Source organism: Hyla sarda, chromosome 1, assembly GCF_029499605.1.
Source record: "Hyla sarda isolate aHylSar1 chromosome 1, aHylSar1.hap1, whole genome shotgun sequence".
Lineage (NCBI taxonomy): Eukaryota > Metazoa > Chordata > Amphibia > Anura > Hylidae > Hyla > Hyla sarda.
In genome coordinates, this window is record NC_079189.1 from 527,654,782 (window position 1) to 527,667,832 (window position 13,051).

General features: G+C 45.1%; 1 protein-coding gene across 3 annotated transcripts in view; it reads left to right on the forward strand.

Moving 5' to 3' along the window:
• Positions 1-13,051, forward strand: part of RASGRF2 (Ras protein specific guanine nucleotide releasing factor 2) — a 318,216-nt gene that overhangs the window by 173,473 nt on the left and 131,692 nt on the right. For all 3 annotated transcript variants that reach the window (XM_056539370.1, XM_056539363.1, XM_056539353.1), the window contains exons 7-8: positions 9,792-9,985; positions 12,722-12,831. In XM_056539370.1, coding sequence (XP_056395345.1) covers positions 9,792-9,985; positions 12,722-12,831 — 304 coding nt within the window. The remainder of the gene's footprint in view (positions 1-9,791; positions 9,986-12,721; positions 12,832-13,051) is intronic.

A 13,051-nucleotide genomic window follows, 5' to 3' on the forward strand; every position in this document is an offset into this window, starting at 1 on the left:
GGGTGGGGATTAAAATTAACAGGTTGTTAGTGTACTTTTTGATCAAAACGTGCAAGCTCACTTGCAACGCCAAGGCCACCTGATAAGAGTGAGTCACTAAACTAACATTGGCGTAGTGCTGGGCAGCGACCACCGCCACTGCAACACCAAGCCCACATGGAGAACAACCCAGTGGTCAGACAGCCCCCTGCAGCCCGACCAAGCTCCCGGCTCTGGGCCACCCCACCCCACAGCCAAAGCACTGAATATTACACTGGATTAGTAAGTATTCCCTACTATATTTATTTGTCAGCACATAACACAGGATTGTATATAATTGGATTGTACCACTGTTGTCACGATGCCGGCTGGCAGATAGTGGATCCTCTGTGCCAGAGAGGGATAGCGAGGACCGCGCTAGTGGACCGGTTCTAAGCCACTACAGGTTTTCACCAGAGCCCGCCGCAAAGCGGGATGGTCTTGCTGCGGCGGTAGTGACCAGGTCGTATCCACTAGCAACGGCTCACCTCTCTGGCTGCTGAAGATGCTGAAGATAGGCGCGGTACAAGGGAGTAGGCAGAAGCAAGGTCGGACGTAGCAGAAGGTCGGGGGCAGGTGGCAAGGATCGTAGTCAGGGGCAACGGCAGGAGGTCAGGAACACGGACTAGGAACAGACAAGGGAACGCTTTCACTAGGCACAAGTGCAACAAGATCCGGCAAGGGAGTGCAGGGGAAGTGAGGTGATATAGGGAAGTGCACAGGTGGGAGCCAATAAGCTAATTGGGAAGATTGGGCCAGGCACCATCATTGGTGCACTGGCCCTTTAAATCGCAGAGACCCGGCGCGCGCGCGCCCTAGGGAGCGGGGCCGCGCGCGCCGGGACAGGACCGAGGGAGAGCGAGTCAGGTACGGGGGCCGGGGTGCGCATCGCGAGCGGGCGCTATCCGCATCGCGAATCGCATCCCGGCTGAAGGCGGGACCGCAGCGCACCCGGTCAGTGGATCTGACCGGGGCGCTGCAACAATGAAGATGAGGCGAGCGCTCCAGGGAGGAACGGGGACCCGGAGCGCTCGGCGTAACAGTACCCCCCCCCTTGGGTCTCCCCCTCTTCTTGGGGCCAAAGAACCTGAGGAAAAAAAACTCAATTTTTCCGTGATGAGGTCCGATGCAAATTAGGAGGGGTTCTGTGTGGAAACGTACGAGACAGTCCAATCTTTTATTGTAAAAACAATAGATGTAGAGGGGTCTGGCGAGACTGGACACAGGAACGTAGAACCTGTTGATGAGAGAGGCCAAAAAAAATTTTCCTGCAGATCCGGAATCCAAGAAGAGCATAGTAGAGAAGGAGAAGGTAGAGGCAGATATCCGCACAGGCACAGTAAGGCGTGGAGAAGCAGAGTTGACATCAAGAACTGTGTCACCTTTGTGCGGAGTCAGCGTACGTCTTTCCAGGCGGGGAGGACGGATAGGACAATCCTTCAGGAAGTGTTCGGTACCGGCATAGTACAGGCAAAGATTCTCCATGCGGCGTCGTGTCCTCTCTTGAGGTGTCAAGCAAGACCGGTCAACTTGCATAGCCTCCGCGGCGGGAAGCACAGGAACAGATTGCAGAGGACCAGAGGAGAGAGGAGCCGGAGAGAAAAAACGCTTCGTGCGAACAAAGTCCATATCCAGGCGGAGCTCCAGACGCCATCCGGAAGAACGCATGTCAATGCGAGTGGCTAGATGAATGAGTTCATGTAGGTCAGCAGGAGTCTCTCGTGCGGCCAGAACATCTTTAATGTTGCTGGATAGGCCTTTTTTAAAGGTCGCGCAGAGAACCTCACTATTCCAGGACAACTCGTAAGCAAGAGCACGGAACTGAATGGCGTACTCGCCAACGGAAGAAACACCCTGGGCCAGGTTCAGCAGGGCAATCTCGGCTGAAGAAGCTCGGGCAGGTTCCTCAAAGACACTTCGAATTTCCGAGAAGAAGGAGTGTACAGAGGCAGTGACGGGGTCCTTGCGGTCCCAGAGCGGTGCGGCCCATGACAGGGCTTTTCCAGACAGAAGGCAGAACACGAAAGCCACCTTAGACCTTTCAGTAGGAAACTGGTCCGACATCATCTCCAAGTGCTGGGAACATTGCGAAAGAAAGCCACGGCAATACTTAGAGTCCCCATTAAATTTGTCCGGCAAGGACAGGCGGAGGCTAGGAGTGGCCACTCGCTGCGGAGGAGGTGCAGGAGCTGGCGGAGGAGAAGATTGCTGGAGAAGTTGCGACTGAAGTTGGTGCGAAATGGTGGACATTTCCGACAGCTGACGGGTTAGAAGGGCGATCTGTCGGGCTTGCTGGGCGGCCACCGTGGTGAGGTCAGCGACAACTGGCAGAGGAACTTCAGCGGGATCCATGGCCGGATCTACTGTCACGATGCCGGCTGGCAGATAGTGGATCCTCTGTGCCAGAGAGGGATAGCGAGGACCGCGCTAGTGGACCGGTTCTAAGCCACTACAGGTTTTCACCAGAGCCCGCCGCAAAGCGGGATGGTCTTGCTGCGGCGGTAGTGACCAGGTCGTATCCACTAGCAACGGCTCACCTCTCTGGCTGCTGAAGATGCTGAAGATAGGCGCGGTACAAGGGAGTAGGCAGAAGCAAGGTCGGACGTAGCAGAAGGTCGGGGGCAGGTGGCAAGGATCGTAGTCAGGGGCAACGGCAGGAGGTCAGGAACACGGACTAGGAACAGACAAGGGAACGCTTTCACTAGGCACAAGTGCAACAAGATCCGGCAAGGGAGTGCAGGGGAAGTGAGGTGATATAGGGAAGTGCACAGGTGGGAGCCAATAAGCTAATTGGGAAGATTGGGCCAGGCACCATCATTGGTGCACTGGCCCTTTAAATCGCAGAGACCCGGCGCGCGCGCGCCCTAGGGAGCGGGGCCGCGCGCGCCGGGACAGGACCGAGGGAGAGCGAGTCAGGTACGGGGGCCGGGGTGCGCATCGCGAGCGGGCGCTATCCGCATCGCGAATCGCATCCCGGCTGAAGGCGGGACCGCAGCGCACCCGGTCAGTGGATCTGACCGGGGCGCTGCAACAATGAAGATGAGGCGAGCGCTCCGGGGAGGAACGGGGACCCGGAGCGCTCGGCGTAACAACTGTGCTCAGCTATCCATCACTGTATATAAAACTGGATCATATTGCTGTGCTCCGATATCCATCACTTTATATAAAACTGGATCGTATTTCTGTGCTCAGATATCCATTACTGTTTATAACATTGAATTCAGCTGTTGTTCTCGCTATACATTACTGTATATAACACTGGATTGTGCCGCTTTGCTCAGCTGTCCATCACTAAACTGAAAAGTAACAGCCACAAACCCAAACTTCCCCCAAACTCAAGAATGTTTATTTTGCCCATCAATAACCTCCCCAGTCCTCATTTGTTTTCCAATGTTCACACATGTCTCTAGACTTCACAGAAATGTGGCACCCTCAGACACTTCCTCCTCTGCTGCACTCACCTACAGCGGCCTTCAATTTTTCCACACATCCCACCATGGTAATTAATCCAGCAGTAGCTTTGGCCTGCTGTTATCAGAACTTTGTTCTTTCACCCCCAACTCCATCACTCTCCTCTTTTGAAGTAAACCCTGTCTGCATCTACTCCCCTCCAACCTCCAGGTGGTTGTTATCTACCGACCACCAGGCTCTGTAACCACCTTCATTGACAACATCAGCACCTGGCTGCTACATTTCCTCTCCTTGGACATCCCCACTATCCTCATGGGTGACTTCAACATCACCATGAATACACCCCAGTCAGTGCCTCAAAACTCTGATCGCTAACCTCCTCCTTTGGCCTCTCACAGTGGTCCTCCGTGGCCACTCTCAAAGAGGGTCAAATACTTGACTATATCTTTACCTGCTTCTGTTCTATAGCTAACCTCTCAAACTCACCCAACTAGGTATCTTACCATAACCTCCTTACATTTTCTCTTCTCTCTTATATTCAACTACCTCCATGTCTAGAACCCTGCCCACCCTTATAGAAACCTCAAACATCTTAACATTGACACACTGTCAGACTCTCCTTTACCACTCTCCACCATATCTTTTCTCCATGACGCAGACACAGATACTACTTTCTATAACACCACAGTCACCTCAGCTCTTGACTCGGTCTCCCCACTCACACCCAACAGAACTTGATGTATCAAAAGATAGCACTGGCACATTAATGTGACAAACTTCTAGGGCTGCAAAGCGGTATTGGAAAAAAACAAAAACACTCCACAGAAGACTTTACAAGGTACAAACATGCACTCCTCACCTTCGAGTATGCACTCACTTCTGCTACAGAACTACTTCACTACTGTCATATCTTCTCTATCCCACAACCTCCCTTCTTCGTCTCCCACTGCCACCCCCCACTGTCCCCTGCTGCCACCCCCACATCTCTCATCTCAGCAGATGACTATGCCACACACTTTAAACACAAGATTGACACCATGAGGGAAAGCTTTAACTTACAGTCCCCATAACACATGTTCACACCCACCCAATGCTCTTCCCCATAACTCACATTTCCACTGTTACTGAAGACAGGCTATCTAAACTACCTTCCACATGGCACTCACCACCTTTGCACTTGACCCACCTTTTCACTTCACCCAATCCCATCCCCAACCCACTGTATTCATTCCAACCCCATCCCATTTTTTCAGTCTATCACTAAACACTGTCACTTTTCATTAATCATTTAAATATACATCCATCACACCCATCCTCAAAAAACAATTCTCAATCCATCCTTCCATTCTGTCCAGCTACTGCCCTATCTCACTTCTCCCCTTTGCCTCAAAACTCATTGAACAACATGTCTACCTTGAACTCTCCTCCCACTTCTCATCCAACTCACTCTTTGACCACCTGCAATTTGGTTTCCATCGCTACCGCTCTACCAGAACTGCCCTGTTTACCGCCAAAGCCAGATTATAGAATCGCATTGCTTTAAGTATCACTTCTATGCAGAAGACACTCAAATCTACCTCTCTAGTCCAGACGTCACCTCCCACCTATCCAAAACCCCAGATCGTCTGTCAGATATATCTTCCTTCTTCTCTTCTCTCTTTCTCAAACTCAACATGGAGGAAACTAAATTCATCATTTACTCCCCCCCCCCATGTCTCTACCCCTCCACTCCATCTTTCTATCACTGTCAATGGCTCCACTCTCTCACCAGTCCCACAAGTCTTCTGCCTTGGGGTCACCTTCGACTCTGCACTGTCTTTGAAACCGCACATCCGAACCCATATCACTTTCTGCCGCCTTTACCTCAAAAATTGGATCTGTGTTTAAATCATCTGGTGCCAGACAAATTTACAGATATATAAATTATCCCTATTTATACCTATATTTATATATGTAAAAGGAATCTGTCTGCTCTATTTGCTGTCAAAAGCTGTTGACACTGTTGTATAGCTTTAAGAGTAAAGATGCAAACTGTACCTTTCCTGGAGCTGGTGGTGGTTGCCAAATGTATTAAATCTTCTTTTTATCTCATAGTCAAGTGTCAAGGAGGCAGAGCCTGGCACGCCTTCTTGCCCACTCTTACCTTCCAGCCCGTTTTTTTATTACTATACTTGGCTCACACGTTAATAGAGCAATGGCTGGGAGGTGAGGGTGAGTGAGAAGACATGCCAGGCTCTGCCTCCTTGACACCTGGCTAAGATATTTAAAGGAAATGTTATAAGTTTGGTAACCACCATCAGCTCCAGGAAGGGTACAGCTTGCTTTTATACTTAAACAGCTATCCAGTGATGTCTGCAGTACTTATCCAGTTCTTTTGAATCTGACATAGTGCTCCCTGCTGTCACCTCTGTCCATGTTGGATATTGTCCAGAGGAGGTGAAAACCACCAAAGAAAACCACTCCTGCTCTGGACCCTGTTGGATTGGAAAGAATACATGACTTCCTCCAGGCTGTACAGCAGCTAAATGATTTTTTTTTTTTTTTTAAATGGAAGTAAATTAATAATATGTATAACTTTCTGGTATTAGTTGATGTGCAGATAATGTTTTTAAATTTTAAACCCCATATGATATATTTCCTTTGACTGCATATGTATCCCTATAGTTAAAATTCAGTCATAAATACTACAAAAAGTCTCAGTGTAGCACAAGAATAAAGGAGTTGTGGTGGTGGGGCGGCACGTGCAGAACAACAGGTGCTTGCCTATATGGAGTTCAAATCCATTAACATTTACAACAAGCATTGCTGCTATGCAAATCTCTCCTGGATGCGAGTCCTCTTATTATTCACAAGCAAAGTATCAGTGAGTATCGATTTCTATGTGTTTTGTCTATATCAATAATAAAAGCTGTAGCTCCCATGACGTGAAGATTTCTGGAATCCTAATCCCTGAAGTATACGTACTCTGATGTTGTCCTGGAGATCCCCATTCATGTTCTGATGAACTCATTATTTACTAGGATTGCAGAATGTACTCCTTTCATCTACATAGTGCCCACTTGTACATATCTTCTCCTCGGAGTCCTAAAATAATTATCATAGGGTGATTATTATCATAATAATGAAGGGCCCTCAGAGGGGCCTGACAAAGTGCTCATTGCGCTATACGGACCATCGCCCTACCATTCCCCCACCCCCTGTTCCTCTCCGCTCTCCCGATCTTTTTGTGGATGCATGATCAATCCTTACATGTGATCACCTAAGAGGTCTTACGGCCAGAGGAGTTATAGAGAAGTTGATATAGTAGTGCAGCAGGTTTATCTGCTGTGGATTAGAATTATCATAATAATATTGATAGGAAATGTCATCACTCTATAAATGGTGCATGTTCAACCTCTGAAGGGAGGGACAAAGACCCCATTGACTGTTCGCCTGCACATCACCACCAGTTGAAAGGAAGAAGGTGAAGTATTAGTCAAAATCCAAACGTAATACATGCAGTGTTTTTACTGATCGCTTAAAGGAGAAGTATCATGCAGAGAAACTTATCCCATATCCAAAAGATAGGGGATACGTTTTAGATCGCGGTGGGTCCGACCACTGAGACCTCCCGGGATCTCCTGGATGGGACTCCTCAGGAGCAGAGCGCATCGACCTCCACACAAAGCCACGGCCAACATGCCACTATGTATCTCTCTTTTTTAGCAGGATAGTTCTCCTTTAAAAATGTTCAGGTCTAAGAATTTTTGCTTGTCTCCATGAACATGTGACCACTGGAGTGCATCATTGGAAGCAATGGTGATTCTCTACAGCCAGTGACAGTAGTCCCATGTCCTTGTTGAGGGATACCAAAAAGTACCAGAAAGGTTAGCATTACTTTTTTTTTTTTTTTTTTTTTAGCAATTTACAACTTTCTATAACATAAACATTTTTTTGCTAAATTTTGTAGCTGAACAACCCCTCTTAAGGCAATGTCTGCAGCCGGGTTTTCCAGTAGTTTAAAAAAAAATTGAGATAAATACTAAAAGCTGGAACTAGGTTAATGAAGAAAAAAATTCACTACACACCCCTAAATTTGCTGCTGCTCCAGCCCCCACACTGCTCTAATTTACTCTACCTGAAGTGCTGTGAGGATATCAAGCACATGAGGGAGATTTATCAAAACCTGTCCAGAGGAAAAGTTGACCAGTTCTCCATAGCAACCAATCAGATCGCTTCTTTGATTTTTCAGAGGCCTTTTCAAAAATAAAAGAAGCAATCTGATTGGTTGCTATGGGCAACTGGGCAACTTTTCATCTGGACAGGTTTTGATACTTCTCCCTCATTGTTCACATGATGCTGCAGCCATTCACTTGCCTCATCAGTTTCTCCCTGCATGTATGCATGGGACCATTGAGCTTAGTGATTAGCTGCAGCATCCCGCGAACAACGTACATCATGTCATCACAGCACTTCTGGTGAGGGAAACCAGAGCAGCAATGCTAGAACAACACAAGTTTATGGGCAAGTAAAGTAAGGGAGAGAGAGCCTGAGAAAGTCAGTGGTGTACTGGGCCAGTCTGCCTGCTTAAGATGATCCACAAAGGTAGCTCAAGACTTCCTTCCCATCTCTCACCATCTGTATAATGCTCAGGGGAGCGGTCCGTGCAGTAGGTCCACAGTATTGCAATGTAATATCTGCCTTAAAGGGGTATTCCAGGAAAAAACTTTTTTTATATATCAACTGGCTCCAGAAAGTTAAACAGATTTGTAAATTACTTCTATTAAAAAATCTTAATCCTTTCAGTACTTATGAGCTTCTGAAGTTAAGGTTGTTCTTTTCTGTCTAAGTGATCTGTGATGACATGTGTCTCGGGAAACGCCCAGTTTAGAAGATGTTTGCTATGGGAGTTTGCTTCTAAACTGGGCGTTTCCCGAGACACGTGTCATCAGAGAGCACTTAGACAGAAAAGAACAACCTTAAAGGAGTACTCTAGTGCAGAGTATTCCTGCTCCGTCCTGCCCGGGCTGCAAAATAAATGAAAATGAACCATCACTCACCTCCCTGGGTTCCCGGGGAGCACCACTGCAGCTGATCGGTCCTCCGGTCCATCCTCTTCATACTTCCGGGTGTAACGAAGCGTCACATGGTGCTCAGCCTATCGCCGGCCGAGGCAGAACATCGCGGCGGCCGGGGATAGGCTGAGCGCCATGTGACGCTTCGTTACACCCGGAAGTATGAAGAGGATGGACCGGAGGACCGATCAGCTGTAGTGGCGCTCCGCAGGAACCCAGGGAGGTGAGTGAAGGTTCATTTTCATTTATTTTGCAGCCCAGGCAGGACGGAGCAGGAATACTCTGCACTAGAGTACTCCTTTAACTTCAGAAGCTCATAAGTACTGAAAGGATTAAGATTTTTTAATAGAAGTAATTCACAAATCTGTTTAACTTTCTTTAGCCAGTTGATATATATATATATAAAAAAGTTTTTCCTGGATAACCCCTTTAAGCTCGCTTCTTATCAGCAACTACTTTAACACCTTAATTGCTGCTGCTGTTTCTTGCATTTTGCTCACATAGCACCTTGCAAACTCAGTGCATCAGTAACCCCTTCTCTAGTACTGGACTGTGTAAATCATCCCTCGTCCACACCCCCTCAAAAGGAAAGAGTGATGAATAGCTGAGCACCATGGAGGGGATCTCAGGGGATGAATAACAGCAGTGAGACCACTAACATCACCCTGTCACCACTCAGAAGGGTTAATATAACAAACCAGAAAAGGTTTATTTAAAATCTTTTGAAACAACATTTTACAGGGTTTTGGGGGTGTCCCCTATATCCAAGGGATGGTTGTGTGACCACGTTGGGAACATCTCTGTGGGATTAATAAAACTGACATAAAGCTACCCCTTTAAAGCTATTCATGAGATAGGCGAAAAGTATCTGATCGGAGGGGGTCCAACTACTGAGACCCTTTTAATTACGAAAACGGAGGTCAATTGACCCCTGAATAAATGAAGCTACGGCATGTATGCTAGGCCACCACACCATTCATTCTCTGTAGGACTGAACTCAGCTACTGTATGTTTGGCAATACCTCAGACAGTGAATGTTCCGTTGGCCGAGCATGTGCACTCGGGACAATTGATCTCCATCCTGTGGGATAACCCCTTTTAACCAACAAATAGACTGGGATACTTGTCCGTAATTCGGATGCCTGTAATACACTTGTGTGAAGTTGTATTCTTTATAGATAATCTTTTTTTATATTTCTTTTTCCATTTATCTTCAAGGTAATGCCTGTTTGCTTCCAGTCATGCAGTTTTTCAGCTATTCCACATACGTAAACCATTACTCAGACCATTTTTCTCTCTTTCATCCAGCTGATTTGTTTGATATTCTGCTGCCTATGCTGAACATCTACCAAGAATTTGTACGGAATCATCAGTACAGTCTGCAAGTGCTGGCAAACTGTAAGCAAAACCGCGACTTTGACAAACTCCTCAAGCAATACGAAGCCAACCCAGCATGTGAGGGGAGGATGCTGGAGACGTTCCTGACTTATCCAATGTTCCAGGTAATGTCAGTGACACATGGCGGATTTTAATGAATGGGATGTCGAATACCGTTATATAAAAACAGCTTGTAACGATGCTACAAATGCATGTGTTTATTCACATGCCCTCAGATTTCATTTAATTCATTTTCAAGCAAGAGCTTTATCCGATATATTTATGTGAGTGTTATTGATGTTGGAGGTAAATTATTCCTGATGCCATTTGCAGCTGGAGGTCCCTAAAAACTGATATTTAGCCCCATGTGAATTGTATGTAAAGCAAATTTACCTGCTGAACAGATAAATTCCCCAACGACAAACAAGGATTGACCATGGATAATTATTGGTTGATCTGCAGACAAAAAGCTCATGTTTCCATGGTTGTAGCAGCTATAATGTCCATTGTGCGAAACAATAGACGATGTCTCTAACCCATGGATACACAGATAGGGAAGTATTCCATAATTAACTGCCTTGCCGCTTGGATGAGCAAATATCAATTCAGAGCATTACTCCCTGTGCTTGCTGGAAACTGCTTGCTTTGATGCTAATGCAATTCTTGGTATTGGTAATTCACAAGTGTAATGTTGGACAGTGCTGCAGAGATATCTATGTCATAGCTACAGATGGTTCTTTGTAGAGTATACAGAATACAGTACATGCTACTGTATTATTGATTTTTATAAAGGACCGTAGGGAAAAAGTTGACCAGTTGCCCATAGCAACCAATCAGATTGCTTCTTTCCTTTTTGAAAAGACCTCTGAAAAATGTGATCTGATTGGTTGCTATGGGCAACTCAGCAACTTTTCCTCTACACAGGTTTTGATAAATCTCCCCCATAATGCATACTTTTGGAAAGTCACAGAGTTTGTTCAGCAACACGTAAAGTCCCTCTAATTCCATAGTATTTAGCCCCATGTTCTCCTCTATAAGCGATCATTATTGAGGTGATTTTTTTTTACTATGTATTCTTTTTTTTTTTTTTTTTTTTTTTTATTACAAATTTCATATGAATACATTATTTTGGGTTGAATTACAGACATACAGAGGTACTCTTTCATCCCAAAGATTTTGTATGGTGTTGTATTACAGATCGGTACAATACAGATTTGTAGCACAGCCATATTTATATAAAAAATATACTCATCCAGAAAGTTATACAAATCTGTTATTTCGCTGTAATTAATAACGCCAACCTTCCAGTACTTATCAGCTGCTGTATGCTCTGGAGGAAGTTGTGTAGTTCTTTCCAGTCAGACATGATGCTCTTTGCTGTCACCTCTATCCCTGTGATGAACTGTCCAGAGCAGACTCCAGGCTTTTTTTTTTATTGACGTTCTGTTCTTAGGCCATCATTATCCTATCAGTGGGAATCAAAGAAATGATAACATAGCACAACATAGCACTCCACTTGTGGTGAAAATAAGGGTACATTTTATTCTTGCAATCCAAAATTATGTGACGTTTTGGTCAATAATGACCTTCCTCCAACCGGATTGCTGCTGGGAAAAAAATAATTAAGGAAGAAGCGGTATCCAAAAACCGGGTAACAGGTAGGTAGGTGAGACGACAGTAGTCGCATGTGGCTCAGCCACATGCGACTACTGTCGCCTCACCTACCTACCTGTTACCCGGTTTTTGGATACCGCTTCTTCCTTAATTATTTAAGGAACTGTCCCGTGGCCTTTTCGCCTTGACAGAGAGTGCCGTATCTTCTATCAATATCCTATCAGTGGGACCAACTCTTAGCACTACCACCAATCTACTGATTGAAGCACTTACTGTCCCGTGGCCTTTTCACTTATTACCAGGCTCAGACACTGTGTATCAGTTGCATTGGAGTTCAGAGGGTTGACGCATTACCAGGTATAGCTGCTACCAAATGTATAGCACTGATCGGCCAGGGGTACCAGGAGTCAGATCCTCAACGATCACATATTGATGGCTTATCCTAAGGATTGGCTATCAATAAAAGAAACCTTTGGAACCCTTTAAACATTGGTGCTGAATTTTCACACAGATTACACTTAAATGCGTGGCCACCCTGGATTTAGTTTATCATCATGAGAGCCATAGTGGACCATCATTGGACTGTCTAGCATTTATTGGTCAGGCTCTTTAGGAGAAAAAAAACTGACTAACATTAGATAATCTGCTCAGATGTTGATCTTCCATGTAGGATTGGTGAAACTTCACATAATCATTAAGAACACAAATAATTTCCGAAAACTTTTCCCAACACATTTACTGATATTTAGCTTTGGTGATGAAATTTGACCAATCAGCCATCTAGTGATTTTTCTCTTTGCAAGGAAATCCTTGCTTGGAAACCATTTCAGCAATCTTTTTACATACATTTACAGTAAATGAATGAATAAGGTTACTATATATTGTAGAATGATGTGCAAATTTTGGACTATACATCTTTAATATTTTATTAACTCTTCTCATGAAAATGTTTGGTCTTAAAAAACAAAGTCTCTGTAAATGAATCTAAATTAAAGAGTAAATAATGGAGAAATGAGACAGAATTAATAAATTAAATAGCAAAAAATGTTTTTATTTATGTGCATACAACACCCTTGTGGCTTATATTTTAAAATATAACATTTTGTATTTAGTGGCCCTTTAATATTTCCATCTATTTTAGTTGTAAAACGTGTACATTTGTGATTGAGGTTTGTTATGCATTATAGTTATGTATACAGGTGATGTCATTCAGTAGTAAATACATAAGTTTCTTTTTTTTCTTGTAGATACCTCGGTACATTATAACTCTCCATGAGCTTCTGGCCCATACACCTCATGAGCATGTAGAGAGGAAAAGTTTAGAGTTTGCCCAGTCTAAGCTGGAGGAACTGTCAAGGTAAGCCAACAGGGCTATCACTGAAACACGTCTAAGGTATTTGCTGGTTAAAATGGTGGTCACATTTATTGGAAGATTTCCTAAAAAGCCCTAAACTGTTAAAGCGTTACTAAAATTTTAAAAACTTTTGACATGTTACGAAAGTTTAGATTGCAAGTTTAGATTGCATCAAGTCTCAGTCCTGAGACGTACTGTGATGGCGAGTTACAACCGGGCTGGC